This window comes from Accipiter gentilis, chromosome Z, assembly GCF_929443795.1.
Source record: "Accipiter gentilis chromosome Z, bAccGen1.1, whole genome shotgun sequence".
In the NCBI taxonomy this organism is placed as follows: domain Eukaryota; kingdom Metazoa; phylum Chordata; class Aves; order Accipitriformes; family Accipitridae; genus Astur; species Astur gentilis.
The window spans coordinates 36,211,036-36,231,722 of record NC_064919.1 but is presented as its reverse complement, the minus strand read 5'-3'; the positions used below and the strand labels follow the sequence as shown (position 1 = coordinate 36,231,722).

Sequence of the window (20,687 nt, the reverse complement as noted above, 5' to 3'; positions counted from 1 at the left end):
CTGACTACGGATTTATGCACAACTTGATTTTGAGCATGCACTTGCCAACACTTTGCTTTTTATCCTGGCTGCCAGATAACAGAGGACAATATGCTATGCTCTGGGGCTTCTGTCACAGTGTTCATAGCTCGTACAGGCCACCTGCGGTAGACTAATGGAGCTGCTGCAGTACGTTGCTTTCCTAGCACATGTGTAACCTGGCAGCTGAGAGTGTGAGCCCTCTGGATTCATCAGGAATTCACTTGTACGTGTAGCTACTCTGCCCACGTAAAGCCAAATGTAAAACATTAATAACTCCTAGGCCACAGAGACCACAGAGGCATTGCAGTTTGCAGGGACATGGGTAGCTTCTAGTCCAAACTTCTACGTGGAGCGGGGCCAGGAATGAATTCAGACCCCGGTGCGCAGAGCTTTATCCAGCCAGACTTTGAAAACCTCCAAGGACAGAGATCCCACAGCCTCTCTGGCTTCTCCTACAGGGAAGGCATGGCTGAGGCCTCCGGGACAGGTGTGAAACACTGATGCCGAGCACAGGACAAGAGATGGGGGGATGGAGTGGGCAGTGGCGTTTGGTAGCCCCAGGCGTGGGGCGAGCACCGGTGGGTGAGGATGGCCTGTGGTGACATCGCCCAGCGGTGGACGGCGGTGCCCCCGAGTGATGGGTTCTGAGGTCACCGAGGAATGGACTGTGATGTCCCCGAGCGATGGATTGTTACCACGCGTCCCTCCCTGCTTGAATTCGGGCCCCGAGCCTCAGACAGCCGGCTCGTGCCCACACTCCAGCTGAGCGGATTCGCGAGGTCTGGAGTGTCGAGCGAGGCCTTTCTGAGCAAGTGCTGGTGTTGGGCTCGGGCAGTTGTTTGTTGCAGCTCTCCGCGCCCAACCTCAGAGCCGTCCAAGGATTCTCCCCGGCCCTGCCAGGCTCAGGCAGCCGGGGCACCCAGGAGGCACACTCGCAGCAGCAGAGGTGAGCTGGGAGGGGAAACCTCGGCCTGCAGTGGGGAGCTGGGAGGGTTTCCTTCTTGAGGGACCTGGGCACTTCTTCCACCCCTCCGCGGGCCAGCCAATGACCCTGGCCTCTCTTCCTTCTCTAGCGTGACACCCGCTGCTGCAGCGCCAGTGACAGGGAGCAGCTCAACATCCCCAGCTCCCCCCAGCCCACCGCAGCACGTGGGGACCATGGCCGTGGAGCTGGACAACCGCTGTCCCATCTGCCTGGACAGCTGGGAGGAGGCCAGCTACGTGATGCCGTGCCTCCACCAATTCTGCTACGCATGCATCCTGCGGTGGGCTGAGAGCAAGCCCGAGTGCCCCCTCTGCAAGAGGAACGTCACCTCCATCTTGCACTCGGTGCAGGCGGACGACAACTTCAAGGAGCACGTTGTCGCACCACCTCCAGTGCCATCCGTTGCCGTCCACCTGGCAGGAGGTGCTCCTGGCCATCCAGCTGCCCACACTCAGCCATCAGCTGCACAGCCGCTGCCCAGGGCTCCTGTGGGCAGCCTCCATCCCCACGTCTGGGCATCCCTCTTCCAAGAGGACCCAGATCTGCTCCGGCCCGTGATGCTCTGGCTGCGACAGGAGCTGCGGCTCTTCTTCGAGGGTGGCCGCTGGGAAACAGCTGCAGTGCAGAGGCTCGTCCTGTCCAGCCTGCACCTCTTTGGCCTGGACGAGGAAACCCTGTTCCAGCTGCTGCAGGGTGCCCTGGGCTGGTACACGAGGACCTTTGTGCGCCAGCTGATCGACACCATCGTGCAGCGGTGCGGCGGGGAGGCACGACGCCGGGTGGGCCTGGAGGACGCCCGTGCTGCCGAGGAGCGGGAGGGCAGCCCTGCGGCTGCCCCCAGCCCTGCTGCCTCCCAAAGGGGGTCTCCTGCCCCCAGCCCAGCCCCCTCCAGCAGCCGTGGCACAGCCGAGGCAGAAGAGCTCCCCAGCACCTCATCGGCTGCCCTTCGTGGGGGTCCTGGCAGCCCTCCCTCTGCCCCTGTTCCCACCCACAGGGAGCACGACGAGCCACAGGAGGACGCAGAGGAGGCTGTGCCCGGGCCCTCCGCTCCCAGCCAGGGCAGCGATCTCTCCCCTGGGGCACGCCGGAGAGCCCCAAAGAGGAGGGCTGGCAGCCCTCGGGCCTCCTCACCTCCAAACAAGAGCCCACCCCACCGGCCGCAGTAGGAGGGTGCCCCAGGAGCTGGCAAAACCAGCGACGGGCCAGCAGCTGGGGCACCCTCCAGCCTCCCAAAGGGATCCGGAGACGGTCATTAGTAGCCTAGCGCTAATGATCAAATCGTACAATAAACGTATGAAAAGTACAGAAGTAGTCTTGCTCTTTCTAACAATGTCGTGGGCGTTGCTATCCCCGCCCGCGTTGCTTTCTCATGTGGCCACAAACAGCTACCGAGAGGACTCGCTCCATCCTTTCCCCAGGGGCAGAAGCGAGGAGGACTGTCCTCGAGCTCCTCACACCATCCTCTCGCCTGTTTTTAAAGATGGGGTGCAACACTTGGCGCCCTCTAGTCTTTGGTGCCTCCCCCAAGCTCCACGACCTTTCAGAGATGACAGAGAGCGGCCTCACAGCGACACCGGCCAGCCCTCTCAACACCCTCAGACAAATCCCACCAGGGTCGATTGACGTGTATGGGACAAGATTTCTCAGCAGACCCCCGAGCTGAACGTCCTCTTGTTACTGATTTGTTATTAGTTAGAATTAATCATATTTTATTTTAATAGGAATGTAGAATTATAAGAAATATTTTAACAAAACTATACATATCTATTTCATTCTATATATTTAACCATGGGAGCGTTAAGTTTGAAATATAGTCATAGGAACTCAGGAACCTTAGAAAATGTATTATGTGTAACCATAAGAATTCAAGTATTGTTTAAAATCATTTAACCACAGAGAGTTTGGCAAAGATTTGTGGATTTGTAGTGTTTTGTTTTAAGAAACTAAGGAAACCGTTATGGACACCAGTTTGCTGCTTGGAAACCCCTTACCCTTCCCACCTCGATCTAATTATTGAGGATTCCAATCAGTAGAGTTAAGTGAAATTAACCAATGATTGTTTGAACATAAGAATATTAATAAGATGGTGTGACTGAGGACCAATCACTAAAAACGTTAAATTCAAGAATTAACATTGAATGTACTTTTATGTAAATCTAACATATGATGGCGAAAATTGTACTGCGCAGAATCACCTGAGAGGTCAACTATCGGACAAAGTGAGGAAGACTACGGAAGACCACCAGAGGGCTTCTGAAGACCACCAGAGGCTTCACCACGCCTGCGTAGAAGGACATTTGCATGTGCTAATAACTTCCCAGAAATCTAATGGATATGTATAACCTTTCTCGGAAACCTAATGAATATGAATGAATAAGTTTAATATAAGGTGTATGATTTTAGCGTTCAGGTGTGCGTGGTTTTTTGAGAGGACTCACCTCCGCACCTGGCCATCAATAAAGAAGTGTCTGCTTATCTACACTAAATTGGTGTCGATAAGTTCTTTATTCTGAGTTTTTCGGCAACAGTCTTGCTACTGGAATTCCTCTGCTCCTGGAGCCCCGGCCTCTAGGCTAAAATGCCTGGCAAGAGTGTCAGTGAAGACCGAGATGAAGGCGGCACCGAGTGCCTCGTCTTTGCCTGCCTTTGCCCTTCCTGTATCACTCAACCCGCCTGGCAAGCAGGCACACGCATTGCTTGCCTGATTTGCTATTTACGTAGCAGCAGAAGCCCTTCTTGTTGCTTCTTATATCGCTTGCCAGCACCTCTTCCTTCCAGCTGCTCTGGTGGAAATTCATTCCCCTTGGGAACAGGAGGCCGGCACACACATATAGAGGGGCACCGCTACTCTTGGCGGAAGTTCCAGGAGCCGTGAGCTTCAGGGCTTCATCTTGTAGTCAGTCCAACTCATCATTAGCCTATGCTGCTCATTTGACAGCCACTTCCAAAAGACTGACCCCCAATCAGGCAGCCGAGTACAAGCGTTAAACTTTATGCTCCTCCATTCCATCATGTTTCTATTGAGGTCTACTCAAAGTCATCAAAGTTTTACCAAATTAATGAAAGGACTACGAAGAGACGCATCCCAAGACTAACTCTGAAAGACCTTCACTACCAGCCTACTTCCAGTTGAACTCCTTCTCTTGTTGAGAAGAAACTCTGAGCAGAGGGGGTTTGTAATCTGCCTTCTAACTCTCCACCAGTCTCCATCTTTCCTGTAAGAGACTAACAGGCTTCTCCCAGGCTTTGGGAAAAGTCATCGTTTAGACAAGGACGAAAGCTTTCAGTCCAAAGGGCTTTGCTCTCCTCCTCCTCCCCAAGGGAGGACATGCTCGTCTAAACACTTCTGGTTAGAATTTAGGCTTAATATTCCCCCGTTCTCCCTCCCACTGCCCTTGAAAACATATTTACCACACAGTATACTGCCATACAGGCACTGCTCAGAATCAGGTGAGGACGATGCAGTTGGGTCCGATAATAAACCAGCTAAGGAAGCAACAAACTGACCAGGGCAACAGGTTTTGCCACCCTCAATCAAACTCCATGATCAGCAACAGATTAATGGCATATACTGTGCCTCCTATTGAAATGTCCAGGGGATAACAAACTACTTAGCTCGTAAGTAAATGCTTTACAGTAGCCTTCCTGATGACAACACATTTGCTTCTAGCTACTTCCTTCTACAAGTAAGAGAATCAGATTTTGCTGCTACAAACCTATATTTACAGTCACCTCTTACACCGTCTTCCTAAACAGGACACTCGTATTTAGTCGGGAGACCACCTCGACGGTTGCATGAACAGATTACTGCCCTACGGCATAACAGATACGGTAAGCGAGAACCGCCACAGGACAGGAAGAATCTTGTGAATCCATTCAGGTTTACAAGGTTAGTGAGCGACTGGAAAAAACCCCACATTTGTACTCAACTGAACGTAGGATTTAAAATTATTCCAATATTTAAAAACAGCCTCACATGCAGTATAAAGCATTCATAAGCTTCTGTATTTCCTATTTGCATTTACCGTGCTGAAGCTTGCTTGCACACAAACACAGAAGCAGCCTGGTCTGGAAGATCAATAGTCTGGAATTGGCAAGGTACAAACCCAAGGTAAGCTCTGACATTTACCTCCCGAGCAATTTCCTCTGCCTTTCTAATCTCCTCTCCAAAACTGAGCTCATGCACACCTAGGTGAAGTTCATCAGGCTAGTAGTTGCTGTTATACATTGCCCCAGAGAGCAACAGAATTAAGTTCTGATCTCAAAGTTGGCCTCTATACACTTCTACCCTGCATTTCAAATTTGATCCAAGCCCAGAGGAGACACTAGGGCCGGTTTCCCGACGCTAAACAGTGACTAAAAGAGCTGCATACATGCAGATTTGTACTAACACACGAACACACAGATTTCAACATGAAGCAGCGCTTTAACCAACAGGGGAAAAAAAGCTCAGCTGTCTGCACCTTTCAAAAAAAGCAGAAAGATGTGGCTATTGACAGCTCTGAGTGCTCCCTACGAACCCACAAGGGCTTGTTTTAAGGACAAAGTTTACATTCTCTGAGTGGTGACTCTTGCATGGTCACCATGATTAGCATAAACAACCCTCCAGTACCTTTAAGCAGACAATTTTTACAACGAGAATAGTCTCCACAAGCTGGTCTACACGGGTAAAAGCAATATAGTGGTTTGAGTATGAACAAAATTGACAAGACGTTTTAAGTCATTACAGTAAGACACTTAAAGAAAGACAACCTTCCCAATACTGCATACTGATAAACTTAAGCTGGAGGGGTAAACCAAGTTTTATTTAGATATGCATTAATGGCCTTCATACAGATAACCAACTAGAAAACAAGTTAGAAATACAAGGCGTGAAGGTCAGAGATTCAATTTGGGGGGCTGGGGGGTGTGGAGATAAGGATTTCAGCTCCAGTTTCTGTTCCTTTCTCTGAGCTTAACATGCCTCTGATACAAAAACACAGGGAATGACAGAGACAGGGAGAACTACAGTCAGTTAGCCTTTAGACCACACTCCAACTCAGGACGCTTACAGCAGTCACAAGCCCTTCCCTCTGCTTTCCACGTTCATTTGGTGCTCCCTGCAGGGCAGCCTGCGGAGGAGAGCCGCTGAGGCTTCCCGTCCGGCCTTTACAGGGCCTAGGTAAGACATGCTGCACTTCACCACACCCTGTAAAATAAAAGGTGATTTGTTCCAGTGAGTCCACTCTGCCCAAGTATCCTGTCTGGAACAGTGACCAAAGATACAAACCCTGCTGGGAGAAGACATTGGCAGCCATATCCTTCAGTCCCATAAATTTACGTAGCCCTATAAATTTCCCTTTGGGAGAGTATTTTCCTATGTTTCAGAAATACAATGAAAATGCTTTCAAGCGCTTCGCCGGTAAACATGCCCTTGTAGGCTCAAGGGCAGTACTGAGACTGTAGACAGTTGCACGGTCATCTGCTCATATTATTCTTTAATTAACGTGGACTCTCCACTCCCAGTTAAGTTCCAAAGGCAACACCTTCCAGCCTGTTGTTATCCGTATCAAGGGCAGGTATCTTTGCCTACCAATCATACCTGCAAAACAGACTTTAAATATCAGAGACAATTATGCACAGAGCTATCCGTAAGTGCGTACAACCTGTCTATTTGACCTCCCCGTTTAGCGGCCACCTTGGGAACGGCGGTCCAAGAAAGTTTGGATTGTTGAGAAATACAGCACAGGATATTGACAAATTATTAAAAGTACCAAGGGAACTTTTGCTCGCAGACAGCTAAACTGGATAAGAATATTCCAAATAAAACAGTTGTAAAATTACGGTCATAGAGCCAACGCCTTTGAAAAATGGGTAACATGCAAAAACATATTCTAAGATGAATAAAATCACCTGTATCAATCATAACTTACGCTACAAATTATATTGCAACACTCACTAGAATTTAAGGAAAATGCTCCTGAGTACGTGAAAGCCTAGCCTGCTTCAGCCAAGAATTAGAACAACTTCCCTTTCTTGAAAATTCTAACTCTCCCCAGGAAACAGGGAAAAAGACTAGCCACCAAAGAAAAGCACTAGCAAAAAGACCCAGGGAGTTAATAAAATAAACATCAATTATCAGAGAACCTAACTTGAAAATGCTACAGTCTGCAAAAAAAAAAAAAAAAAAAAAGTATAAAAATGATGAAGAAAAACACAAATGCTCCCTGACACTCTTATTCTGCTAGTCTCCGAAGCTACCATTTTTGCAGAGTCATCTGTCAAACCTCAAGCAGCAACTACAAGCCCTTCAGATTCACACCTCCTCTGACTGTGCAAGTACATACCAATTAAATCCTAGGAGATGCAAGAGCAACGTAACAATCCTCTAGAAGAGGAGAAAGACACCTGCTGTAAAATCAAAGAAGAATCAGAGAAAAACATCAGGACTTGAGACAGAAAGGTATCTTCCACACCTAGAAGGGTATTTCTGGATTTTCAACAGGATCATGAGAGCATTTCTTCCTCCAACCACTAAGATCATGAACTCTCGGGGAAGTATAAAAACAATCCTCCGATCAGCAACTGCTGCAGGATGAACCTACGCTGAAAACACAGGTAGGAAGGAGGCCGTTGGAATAAGTTCGTACTTCCTCATAGGTGACAAGCCTCAAAGTCAGATTTTACCATTTCACCCAGCAATATTCTCTGCCTCTTGCAGAACTGTTTTGAAAGTTAATTCTTCTGACAAGTGCAATAAACTACAAATTCAGCAAAACCAAAATGACCAAAACTAAACCTATTACAATCTTCTTACTTCACACCAAAAAAAAAAAAAAAAAAAAAAATCACTTTCTTGTGAGATAAATGTACTACTACTTACAATTCATTCACTTCCATATTGAATCGCGTTAACCCTTACTCTTCACTAATGCTGCTACATCAGGAGGTGGTTTTCCAACACAAGCCCACAGTTTACCAGGACAGCTCCAAGAAACACGATAGATACCTTTTAAAACAACCCATTATTTGTTTCCACACATCTTTCCTAGCCCCAGACAGAACAAGAATTGAGGCAAAGGATGCTTTAAAATTACATAGGTTTTCAATATTCACCTCCTTTTTTAATCAGCTGCTTTAGTACAGCTCTCAATATATACAAACCCAACAGATACAAACAGAGGTAACTAATAAAATGTTGTGGGTTCACAAGTAGTGCTCGCTTTCATAGGGGTTCACAAATCACACTCTATTCATCCAGACGATAGTCTGCACTAACTTATCACTGCGCTCTCTGGAGAGAATTAAAGCAGCTTGTCATTTCCTCACAGACACCCCCCATGTACACACTAAAAAGTACCACCACCTCATTGCTGTTACAAAGCCAAAAGGGTTTTTACACCCCCTACAAACCAGAAAACATAAATTCCTTGCTACGACATTGTCTTTTGAAAAATAATGAGCATAGTATCTCTTTTCCCCTGCAGTATACCTCTTTCATCTGCAAAAATGAAATGCGTGCCAAACCTCACTTTTTCCCTATTACATACCCTTTGCATCCTGCTTCAGTTTTGCTGCAGCACACTCTGCACGCGGGTAATATAGCTTCCGTTAGCATCTAGCCTAAATTTCTAGACTTAAAAACCAGGAGCTGCCAGCGCCGAAGGGGCATAACACTAGCATCCAAAAATCCCCATGCGCACCTTCAACAATAAAGCAGAAACGTACTAAGGATGCACCAGAACATACACAAGCTCAAACTTCCACAACTCGGTGCCCTGCTGACACGGTGTTAAACAAGCAGGCATATCCCGGGTGTTCAAACATTGTGGCGGAACAGTAAAATGTGAAAGCCCATGCCATGTGACACAGAGACCGCGGCCAAAAGACTACCGACATCCTGAAGATTCCTTGCGCTTCTCTGCATTTCAGCAACTGGGTTTCCAGGTTGACAGCACAGGGAAGCTCAGAAAGAAACAGGACAGACTTACTTTCAACTGGTATTTCACTTTCAAAGAAAGTTAAGAACGTCTGTCGAGGGTTTTTAAAAGCCTGTTTCATGTCTCCACAGTGATAACTACAACAGAAGCACAAGATTTAGAAGCCTACAATGCCATCACCGTCACCTCAGACGAGAGGTGCGGGCTACACAGGTCTGCATCAGACAGAGCTTGATACTCGCTCCTAACACAACGCTTAATGTGCCCACTCTCTCACAGACAGCCAACAAACACAAGGAGCAGCTTCTGCAGATAAATGCACGCTTTCCTTTGTCCTGGTTAAGCCTGGATGCTCAAGTACTGAACTGCCCCCGCTCAGAACACCACAATGATTGCAACGGGTAAATCCACCTTGCTCCTGCCGAGCACGAAGAGTCCAACGCTGATTCCCATGCCCTCCAGAGGTGTTCCCGCCAAAGCCTAACAAAACCAGCCCTGCCTGCAAAAACCTCTCCATTTCATGACTTCTCCGTTTCTCAGATAAGAGGGCCTGAGGCTCAGTCTCCTCCGCTTTTTTGGTCAGTCAAAATGTTTTGACAGTCTTCATCTAGCCCTTGCACAAATAAATAAGAACATGCCGTGCTTCAAGCGTAGTTTTTGTTCAGTCAAAATACTCTGTTGGCCAATACTCTAAAACACAACTAAACCAAAACTAAAGCCACATCATTAATAGCATGTTTTGAACTTTAAAAATTCAACGGTCTGATGAAGCAGGAAAAAAACAACACTTCCTTGTGTCAGAGCTGCAACAAGCCTAACTGGTTACTATGAAATGCGTTCCTTCCAATTCTCCCTGGAAGGTTAGTCTACATATTCCTTACCAGTTTTAACGACAGCTTGCGGTTACAAGCGTAAACTGTTGCTAGAATACTACCTTGCGCTGTAACATCAAGTCTCTTCAGGTTAACTTGGTACTGAGAAGAAGGGGAGAAATTGCTAGAGCCAGAAACCAATTCTGGAGCCACGAGTTTCCTGGGCCTACCACCACTAGGCGATTTTTGGCCTTGTCGCAGCACAGGGCACAGCTCCAAGTAAACAAGCGCACCTCTAGCAGAGAAACACACGCATACAGTTCAAAGACTAAAAGATATGTTTCCTGAGCTCCCCAAAACAAACACATTTGTTTCAAGGCCTTAGAAAATTCACCTAAGAAACCAGTGCGCTCTGATACAATGGGTATTTCTAAAATTCAGACGGAGAGCGTTCAAACACATACTTGGGAAACGCTTGCTTAACAGATTCCCTTTCAGAGCATTTTCCAGTTTTAGCAGCTTTGGGTTCTAGCTGAAGGCTCAGGAGTATTCTTCTCTTCACCAAGTTCTACAATTCACCAGCTTTCAACCAGAATGTCTTTGCAATTTTCTAAGAAGTAGAGCAAGGAAACGCTAACACTTTTTTCACCTCTGCAGCTAACAAGATCAAGGCTTCACCCTGCTCACTTTAAAACAAAGCTCTCCTCAAGTCCTAGCCACGCTTCCTCTACCTTCCCACCCACTCCTAGCCAAAACCTTAAGTCCTAGGCTCATGAGAAGCATTCTTGTTTCAGCTACTGAGCTACTGTAGCAACCGCAGTTAGGAACAGAGAGCGCAGTCTGCCTTCCCATAAGCCAACCCCTAGCTAATGCATTTTGCCCTCTCGTAAGCTGCTGGGGGGTTTCGACCGGCACCATTCCTTCGGTCCTCTCCTTGATTTTACTTCCCCTGGGAAGGTCCTGACCTTCCTGAACACAGAGCACAGGAGAAGAGATGAAAAGAGAGCTCTTCTCAGTAACGGGTGAAGACTGACGTTTTAAATCCTTGAGGGTTTCTAGCACGTGCTTCAGCCAGACGTTTGCCATCTCCCTCTGCCGCGCTGCTCGACCAAATGAACCCTTAGTCCAACTCCAACCGCCGCCCCTCACTTTTCTTAGGATGGAAGTGGGAGAGGGTAAAGGAACACACTTTCTAAGAGCCGATACAACGTTCCAGAGCGTCACTGCCCAGATGTCACCCGAAAGGCTGCTGCAGACACACCTTCAGACGCTAACCTCCCCAAATCTTTCAAGAGGCGGCCGCACGGATGCCTGGCCTCGGCCGTCAGAGGCAACCGTCCGTGCTCAGGCAAGTGACGAGGCAACTTCCAACCCTGCAGACTCACTCGGGGCCCCTCCTCGCGTCTCAGAACGCTCTCTTTCCCCGAGGATTTTTCAGCACTCCCACCCAACAGAAAACACTCGCCTGCAACCACAACGCGTCCTCTCCCCCCTCCCAGTCCTAGAAGGGGAGTCCCTGCCACCCGCCAGTAAGGGAGACTAACTCTGTTACACACCTCGCCAACGCCCGCTCTGCAGGAGACACACCAACGTCCGCCCTACTACGACAGTTAGCGGAATCTCACGCGCGCTCCCCCACCTCCTAAGCGCAGACACATCCCCGCACCTCACGCTGTGGGCAAAACAATCGAGCCCCCCCGCAATCACCCACCTTCACCAAACACAGCACGGGCTTGCCTAAGCGCGCAGGGATGCATCTAAGAGGAAGCGCTCGCGAGCTCCTCTCCAGCACACGCCTCTGCAGAGAAGAGCCCTACAACTCTCCTGACATTTACTCTCCAGGCGGGAATCCGCGGAGAGCAAGCACCACATTTTCCTTCTGCTGCACTACCCACCCCCCACAGCAAGAGGTCACGACCCACCCCCCCTACTCCCGGTAGGAAACAGCAGAGCTTACTACTTTGCCCCATTACCCACTAACCCACGGGCGTGGGCACGTCTATTCCCGAAAGGGAAAACTTTCGCTTCCTGTAGTCGCTCTCGCTCCTCGCCGCCGGCGCACAACGTGAGCCGTTCTCCCCTCCACTTCCCGAGGAAAGTCCATCCGCTGGGCGACTGGCCACAACAGCCCCTTTCCCTCCAGCCAGGACAGTCACGCTGCTGCACCCAGCAGCAGACCCCTCTGCACCCCGAGGAAAAGGGGGCACCCCACGACGGCCCGCTCGCTTCCCGGAAAGGGGCCCGCATCACCCCCGCCCCCCGCCCAAGCGCCCCGCTCCTCTCCCCCACGCTGGAGCTCACCCCCCCACCCCGCACCCCGAAACTCCTCCCGGGCCGTCACCGCGTCCGCTTCCACCGACCCCGGCCCCAGGCCCTCACAGAGGCGGCCCCTCCCCCCGCAGAGGGCTCCGTCCTCCCCCGCTCCCCACTCGCCCCCCGCCCCGGGGAAAGCGCCCCCCTCCCCCCCAGCTCTCCCCACGGCCGCGGCCCGGGCCGCGCTCTCCTCTCCTCCGGGAAGGGGGAGCGCGGCCCGAGCCCGGGAGGGGACGGAGCGCGGCCCTCCCACCGCCTCCCGCCTCCGCGCGGGCCCGCACCGTCTCCTCGGGGTCGATGTCGATCCGGAAGGTCTGCTGCTGCAGCGTTTTCAGCGTGATCTGCATGGCGGCGGCAGCGGCGGCTGCAGGCCGCCGGTCGCGGTCGCGGTCTTCTCCCCGCGTCCGCCGCAGGGCAGCGGGACAGGCGGAGAGGAGGAGCGGGAGAAAAGAGAGGCGGAGAGCGAGCGCGGAGCAACGGCTCGCCCTCTGCCGCGGGGCGCCAGTCACACTCACGGCGCGGCGGGAGGCGGAGCGCGGGCGGCGCTCAGTCCCCGCGCCTCAGGCGACGGCGGGGAGAGGGCAGAGCGACGGGGGCGGGGGGGGCGGCGGCGGCTGCGCGCCGCCGCTCGGCGGGAGGGAGCGGGGCGGGCGCCGTGCGCCTGCGCGGGCTGGCCGCTCGCCGCTCCTCGCCCGCCGAGGGGAGCGGGGAGAGGAGCGGGCGCGCATGCGCGGCGCCCCCGACGGGGTGGCGCCCACGGGCGGGCCCGCCTGCCGCCGCCTGGCGCCCGCGGCGCCACCTGAGGCGCCCGCAATGCGCCGGCGCGGCTGAGCCGCGCAGCGGGCGCCGGACGCACTGCGCGGGCGCGGCGGGCGCCCGAGGAGGCGCGGGCGGGGGCGTGCCTGCGAGGGTCCGAGGGGGCCGGGGGATGAGGCGGTCGCGTGCGTGTGCACACGGCTTACCGTGGTGGTTGCAGGTTACTCGTACGTACGTGCGTGCGTGCGTGCGCGCGCACGCACATCGCACGCACGCGTTGATAGGGGCAGGGGGGCCTGAAGGCTGCAGCCCCTGGCAGGACGGCTGTGGGTGGCGTGGGGTCGTTGAGGCCGGCCGGCCCGCCCGCCCGCCCTCCGACGGGTCTGCGGTGGCTGGCAGCTGGGCTTGTTCAGCATCTCCTCGCCGGCACGCGTACTGCGAGGTGGCTGTGCCGCTGAGCCGGCCGGCTCCTTGCCTCGGCACCTTGCGTCGGCACGCCGAAGGGCACGGGTTGCTCCGTCGGCCTGCATGTGCACAGCGGGTAATAACAACGCTGCCTTCCCACTCTCGCCCCACCGCACCGCGCCCGTTCAGCATTCGCTGAACGTACGTTCAGCAGTGCCTCAGCGGCGCTGAGCGGTGCGCAGATACCTCGGCCGACGCGGCAGGAAAGAACCTCGCCTGTCACCACAGCGAATCTCCGGTTCGGCATGGGGAGAGGCTTTGCTCTGAGAGGCTGAGAGCAGCGTATTGCTACACCTAGGACAAGCTTCTCAAAGACCGAAGGCCTATTCGGAATCCTGACAAGCCTTAGGATGCGCGTACTGCAAAACATTAGACTTTAGACTAAGTTTTAGAACTTAGTGTAGTTCTCTGCCATAGTCATCCCAAGCTTTGCAAGCAGCGTTTGTGAGTTGTTTGCCTGCCTTTCCGGAAGTCTGTACCGTCTTCTCTGCGTTATCCTTTCCACCTCGCTCTCATCCCACACGTACGAATAGGGAGCCCAGGAGGTTACTCGCTTATCACAGAAACTGGTCCAGTGGATGGGACAGCGTAGGACCTCAGTTCCGCCAGGGCCGGCTTCAATAGTTAGTGCTTACCTTTGACGAGTTGTTAACCTCCATCTCCGCTGGTACTCCTCAGGCAATGCAGAGAGAGAAAGAGAGAGAGAGAGACCCCTGCTACAAATAACCCTTAAAGTTGAGCCCACTACACTGGTAAGAGGGACCCCCGCCCCGGCTCCTTATAACCTCTTCCACCAGTAGGTGTGGGATCTCCCAGCGCGTTTGCTTTGTAAGCAAGGCTGTCTTTCTGCAAAAGAGGACGCTGGTGTTAGGCTAACTTAATACCGTCATGCAATTAAACCCCACGTTTCTCAGTATCGTGCAATGCCTGGAGAAATTCTACTCTGCCACGTTGTCAACCTAACATTTGTAACCAAAAACACCTCACCTTTTAGCTCGCCATTACAGTAAGCTTGGCTTCATAACAATTTCTTACCAGCAGCGCAGCAGAGCTGGGGCCAGCAGGCTGCGTTTGCAATGCAAAGGGAAAGCGGGAGACACCTCTCCCTGCACGAGTGTATGGATGCGTACGTGTCTTGCACACACAGCTGGTGGTGCTGCTTCTGTCATCATCCACCTCAGGCTCTGACACGCAGCTGCTGGACAGCCGAAGCCTCTTAGGGCTTTCGCAACCAAAAAGAAACTGCTGACTGTTGCTAGGAGGAATCCAGCATTCTTGGCAGCACGCAACAACTTGCTTGCATTGCATGGAGAGCCATTAAAAAAAAAAAAAAAAAAGGCGTGAGATAAAATATCGCTGGCTATTTTTTGCATGGGTGGTTACAACTTAAAATATGCTGCTTGTTCACTTTCACTATTGCCCGACACCGGATCTAATTCTGTACTTTGCAGATAGAAGGGATTTTTTTTCTAACTTTTCATTCAGCAGTCCAGCTTACGCAAGTGCTGAGCTTCACATGAAAAGGAAAGTACCTCATGCTGAGGGTTTGTGTCAGTTTCAGTACTCTTTTCTGCTCAGAATATGTTAAATGTAAACTACCCATTCTGATTTTTGTGGTTGCTGGTTATAGTAGGAAACAGTTCTGCCCGGTTTGCGGTGGGGCGAAGGTTCATTTACGTGGTGGCTGCTCAGCTCTGCTGCAAGGCCTTGTAAAAGCCTCAGCAGAACTGGGAATCGACGCCAAAGGCCGTGAACTGCTAAGGAGGAAGATTTTCCTGACCGTTTATTTGAATTTTGAGCAAACAAAACGAGAAAAGAGAAAGCTGTGATTTGTGGGGGGGGGTTTCCCCTGCTGAGTGGTACAGGAACTTAGGACGACTCACTGTATGGGGCCTAAATTAAATAGACAAGTTCTCGGTGTTTCCTCTCGCTCAGCCCCTTCAGCTCCATAAAACAGCTTATGGCAGAGCTTGACTCGCCAGGTCGTTCTTCAGGCTGCTTCCCATCAGTTGCAGAATTGAGGGAGCACAGAATTTTTCCCAGAGCACTCTCGTCTTTTAGTTTCAGAGTGCTTCTCCTCGGCAGCCAGTGCTTGGGTTTTTTTCATTTTGTGTCCAAAGTATTTTGGGTAATTGCCCTGTGTTCAGGCTGGAGTATCACACTTCCTGGCTTCATTTACAACCGTTTGTATGCTGACTCAGTGAGCACACAAACCTCTCGTATACAAATAGATTAACTTACATTGATTGGAAGGGGATGTGAAACGAAGCCCAAAAGTTAGAAAGAGGTTTTGATGGCAGGTGCGTACGGCGATGACTTTTGGGTTTTTCAGAACTCCTGGATTTTCCTTTCCAAGTAACTTGATCTCCCTGGCGCAGTTGCTCCAACTTCATGCCACCGTGGCTTTGTCCTGCTCAGCTCTATTCCATTGTCTGGGATGCCCCACAAACTGCTGTCTCCCACACGGAGGTGTATGTTTTCATGTCTTACAAGTTGCTAGGCGAAGCTCTTAATTACAGCTGGCCCTTGCAGAGGGGGAGGAAAACACAGTGAAACCAAAATGTGGTAGGGAAGGTAACGGGAAAGTATTGTGCCTCCGGTACACCTTTCCCTGCAGCCAGGTTTCCTTACATAACCCCAGCACTTCTGGAAGTTGGAAAGATGCGCACGTTTAAACGGCGCAGAGATAGGGACATGAGCCAGTGCTGTCCCCTTTCTGACTGAAAGAGTTATCCGAAGGCTAGGGCCTTGCTGGTGGTTTATCAGTGTGTGTATGTATGCTGTGGAGCCCACAGCAGCGAGCACTTGGAGCCCGTGAACTCCTAGTTCCCTGTCAGTGATGTTATATTTAATGGAAGGAGCATCCGACTGCCGAGACAGTAAACGGGTCTGACGGAAGCCTGCTTGTTTACAGCAAATGTGCAAAGGACCCGATTCTCGCAGCTGCTGGTGGCCCGGGAAAAGCAGTTTTGCTGCTGTTGGTAACAGACCACAGGCCTTATGCTAACTTTGTGAGGCCAGAGGACCAGGCTCTACTGGGCTTGTTGGGAGAACTTACTTTGTGAAAAAAGCTTTCTAAGGGTGTCTCATGTTAGGATGTGTGGTTCGAGTATCAGGTACTAGCAAAGGCCTTGAAAACATGGGTGTGGGCTAAAAGAGCATCCCCGAGGTATAAAGAATTCCGCAGTAGTCAGTTCCTGGCCATAGAAGTACAGCCTTGAGACCTGAGAAAAACCGTGATCATAAAAAGAAAACAGAGGAAGAAACTAAGCAAGAAAAATGTTGAGCAACAGGATAATACGTGGTGGGATAACCCCAGGTGTGGGGCGAGCACCGGTGGGTGAGGATGGCCTGTGGTGACATCGCCCAGCGGTGGACGGCGGTGCCCCCGAGTGATGGGTTCTGAGGTCACCGAGGAATGGACTGTGATGTCCCCGAGCGATGGATTGTTACCACGCGTCCCTCCCTGCTTGAATTCGGGCCCCGAGCCTCAGACAGCCGGCTCGTGCCCACACTCCAGCTGAGCGGATTCGCGAGGTCTGGAGTGTCGAGCGAGGCCTTTCTGAGCAAGTGCTGGTGTTGGGCTCGGGCAGTTGTTTGTTGCAGCTCTCCGCGCCCAACCTCAGAGCCGTCCAAGGATTCTCCCCGGCCCTGCCAGGCTCAGGCAGCCGGGGCACCCAGGAGGCACACTCGCAGCAGCAGAGGTGAGCTGGGAGGGGAAACCTCGGCCTGCAGTGGGGAGCTGGGAGGGTTTCCTTCTTGAGGGACCTGGGCACTTCTTCCACCCCTCCGCAGGCCAGCCAATGACCCTGGCCTCTCTTCCTTCTCTAGCGTGACACCCGCTGCTGCAGCGCCAGTGACAGGGAGCAGCTCAACATCCCCAGCTCCCCCCAGCCCACTGCAGCACGTGGGGACCATGGCCGTGGAGCTGGACAACCGCTGTCCCATCTGCCTGGACAGCTGGGAGGAGGCCAGCTACGTGATGCCGTGCCTCCACCAATTCTGCTACGCATGCATCCTGCGGTGGGCTGAGAGCAAGCCCGAGTGCCCCCTCTGCAAGAGGAACGTCACCTCCATCTTGCACTCGGTGCAGGCGGACGACAACTTCAAGGAGCACGTTGTCGCACCACCTCCAGTGCCATCCGTTGCCGTCCACCTGGCAGGAGGTGCTCCTGGCCATCCAGCTGCCCACACTCAGCCATCAGCTGCACAGCCGCTGCCCAGGGCTCCTGTGGGCAGCCTCCATCCCCACGTCTGGGCATCCCTCTTCCAAGAGGACCCAGATCTGCTCCGGCCCGTGATGCTCTGGCTGCGACAGGAGCTGCGGCTCTTCTTCGAGGGTGGCCGCTGGGAAACAACTGCAGTGCGGAGGCTCGTCCTGTCCAGCCTGCACCTCTTTGGCCTGGACGAGGAAACCCTGTTCCAGCTGCTGCAGGGTGCCCTGGGCTGGTACACGAGGACCTTTGTGCGCCAGCTGATCGACACCATCGTGCAGCGGTGCGGCGGGGAGGCACGACGCCGGGTGGGCCTGGAGGACGCCCGTGCTGCCGAGGAGCGGGAGGGCAGCCCTGCGGCTGCCCCCAGCCCCGCTGCCTCCCAAAGGGGGTCTCCTGCCCCCAGCCCAGCCCCCTCCAGCAGCCATGGCACAGCCGAGGCAGAAGAGCTCCCCAGCACCTCATCGGCTGCCCTTCGTGGGGGTCCTGGCAGCCCTCCCTCTGCCCCTGTTCCCACCCACAGGGAGCACGACGAGCCACAGGAGGACGCAGAGGAGGCTGTGCCCGGGCCCTCCGCTCCCAGCCAGGGCAGCGATCTCTCCCCTGGGGGACGCCGGAGAGCCCCAAAGAGGAGGGCTGGCAGCCCTCGGGCCTCCTCACCTCCAAACAAGAGCCCACCCCACCGGCCGCAGTAGGAGGGTGCCCCAGGAGCTGGCAAAACCAGCGACGGGCCAGCAGCTGGGGCACCCTCCAGCCTCCCAAAGGGATCCGGAGACGGTCATTAGTAGCCTAGCGCTAATGATCAAATCGTACAATAAACGTATGAAAAGTACAGAAGTAGTCTTGCTCTTTCTAACAATGTCGTGGGCGTTGCTATCCCCGCCCGCGTTGCTTTCTCATGTGGCCACAAACAGCTACCGAGAGGACTCGCTCCATCCTTTCCCCAGGGGCAGAAGCGAGGAGGACTGTCCTCGAGCTCCTCACACCATCCTCTCGCCTGTTTTTAAAGATGGGGTGCAACACTTGGCGCCCTCTAGTCTTTGGTGCCTCCCCCAAGCTCCACGACCTTTCAGAGATGACAGAGAGCGGCCTCACAGCGACACCGGCCAGCCCTCTCAACACCCTCAGACAAATCCCACCAGGGTCGATTGACGTGTATGGGACAAGATTTCTCAGCAGACCCCCGAGCTGAACGTCCTCTTGTTACTGATTTGTTATTAGTTAGAATTAATCATATTTTATTTTAATAGGAATGTAGAATTATAAGAAATATTTTAACAAAACTATACATATCTATTTCATTCTATATATTTAACCATGGGAGCGTTAAGTTTGAAATATAGTCATAGGAACTCAGGAACCTTAGAAAATGTATTATGTGTAACCATAAGAATTCAAGTATTGTTTAAAATCATTTAACCACAGAGAGTTTGGCAAAGATTTGTGGATTTGTAGTGTTTTGTTTTAAGAAACTAAGGAAACCGTTATGGACACCAGTTTGCTGCTTGGAAACCCCTTACCCTTCCCACCTCGATCTAATTATTGAGGATTCCAATCAGTAGAGTTAAGTGAAATTAACCAATGATTGTTTGAACATAAGAATATTAATAAGATGGTGTGACTGAGGACCAATCACTAAAAACGTTAAATTCAAGAATTAACATTGAATGTACTTTTATGTAAATCTAACATATGATGGCGAAAATTGTACTGCGCAGAATCACCTGAGAGGTCAACTATCGGACAAAGTGAGGAAGACTACGGAAGACCACCAGAGGGCTTCTGAAGACCACCAGAGGCTTCACCACGCCTGCGTAGAAGGACATTTGCATGTGCTAATAACTTCCCAGAAATCTAATGGATATGTATAACCTTTCTCGGAAACCTAATGAATATGAATGAATAAGTTTAATATAAGGTGTATGATTTTAGCGTTCAGGTGTGCGTGGTTTTTTGAGAGGACTCACCTCCGCACCTGGCCATCAATAAAGAAGTGTCTGCTTATCTACACTAAATTGGTGTTGATAAGTTCTTTATTCTGAGTTTTTCGGCAACAGTCTTGCTACTGGAATTCCTCTGCTCCTGGAGCCCCGGCCTCTAGGCTAAAATGCCTGGCAAGAGTGTCAGTGAAGACCGAGATGAAGGCGGCACCGAGTGCCTCGTCTTTGCCTGCCTTTGCCCTTCCTGTATCACTCAACCCGCCTGGCAAGCAGGCACACGCATTGCTTGCCTGATTTGCTATTTACGTAGCAGCAGAAGCCCTTCTTGTTGCTTCTTATATCGCTTGCCAGCACCTCTTCCTTCCAGCTGCTCTGGTGGAAATTCATTCCCCTTGGGAACAGGAGGCCGGCACACACATATAGAGGGGCACCGCTACTCTTGGCGGAAGTTCCAGGAGCCGTGAGCTTCAGGGCTTCATCTTGTAGTCAGTCCAACTCATCATTAGCCTATGCTGCTCATTTGACAGCCACTTCCAAAAGACTGACCCCCAATCAGGCAGCCGAGTACAAGCGTTAAACTTTATGCTCCTCCATTCCATCATGTTTCTATTGAGGTCTACTCAAAGTCATCAAAGTTTTACCAAATTAATGAAAGGACTACGAAGAGACGCATCCCAAGACTAACTCTGAAAGACCTTCACTACCAGCCTACTTCCAGTTGAACTCCTTCTCTTGTTGAGAAGAAACTCTGAGCAGAGGGGGTTTGTAATCTGCCTTCTAACTCTCCACCAGTCTCCATCTTTCCTGTAAGAGACTAACAGGCTTCTCCCAGGCTTTGGGAAAAGTCATCGTTTAGACAAGGACGAAAGCTTTCAGTCCAAAGGGCTTTGCTCTCCTCCTCCTCCTCCTCCCCGAGGGAGGACATGCTCGTCTAAACACTTCTGGTTAGAATTTAGGCTTAATATTCCCCCGTTCTCCCTCCCACTGCCCTTGAAAACATATTTACCACACAGTATACTGCCATACAGGCACTGCTCAGAATCAGGTGAGGACGATGCAGTTGGGTCCGATAATAAACCAGCTAAGGAAGCAACAAACTGACCAGGGCAACAGGTTTTGCCACCCTCAATCAAACTCCATGATCAGCAACAGATTAATGGCATATACTGTGCCTCCTATTGAAATGTCCAGGGGATAACAAACTACTTAGCTCGTAAGTAAATGCTTTACAGTAGCCTTCCTGATGACAACACATTTGCTTC

At 51.8% G+C, this 20,687-nt stretch overlaps 2 protein-coding genes across 8 annotated transcripts in view; one reads left to right on the top strand and one right to left on the bottom strand.

Moving 5' to 3' along the window:
- The window catches only part of RAD23B (RAD23 homolog B, nucleotide excision repair protein), a 77,703-nt gene that overhangs the window by 49,180 nt on the left and 7,836 nt on the right, over positions 1-20,687 (bottom strand). The window contains exon 2 of one of the 7 annotated variants that reach the window (XM_049796168.1): positions 12,332-12,436. The exons of 2 other annotated variants lie outside the window; for them this stretch is intronic. In XM_049796168.1, the coding sequence (XP_049652125.1) occupies positions 12,332-12,397 (66 nt within the window). In that variant the 5' untranslated portion in view covers positions 12,398-12,436. Of the gene's footprint in view, positions 1-12,331; positions 12,464-20,687 lie in introns of those variants that run through there. 4 more of the 7 variants (XM_049796164.1, XM_049796167.1, XM_049796169.1 and 1 more) reach the window with 4 other exon arrangements.
- Positions 921-20,687, top strand: part of LOC126036429 (opioid growth factor receptor-like) — a 33,360-nt gene continuing 13,593 nt past the window's right edge. The window contains exon 1 of the mRNA XM_049796172.1: positions 921-967. The gene's annotated coding sequence lies outside the window, so the exon portion shown is untranslated. The remainder of the gene's footprint in view (positions 968-20,687) is intronic.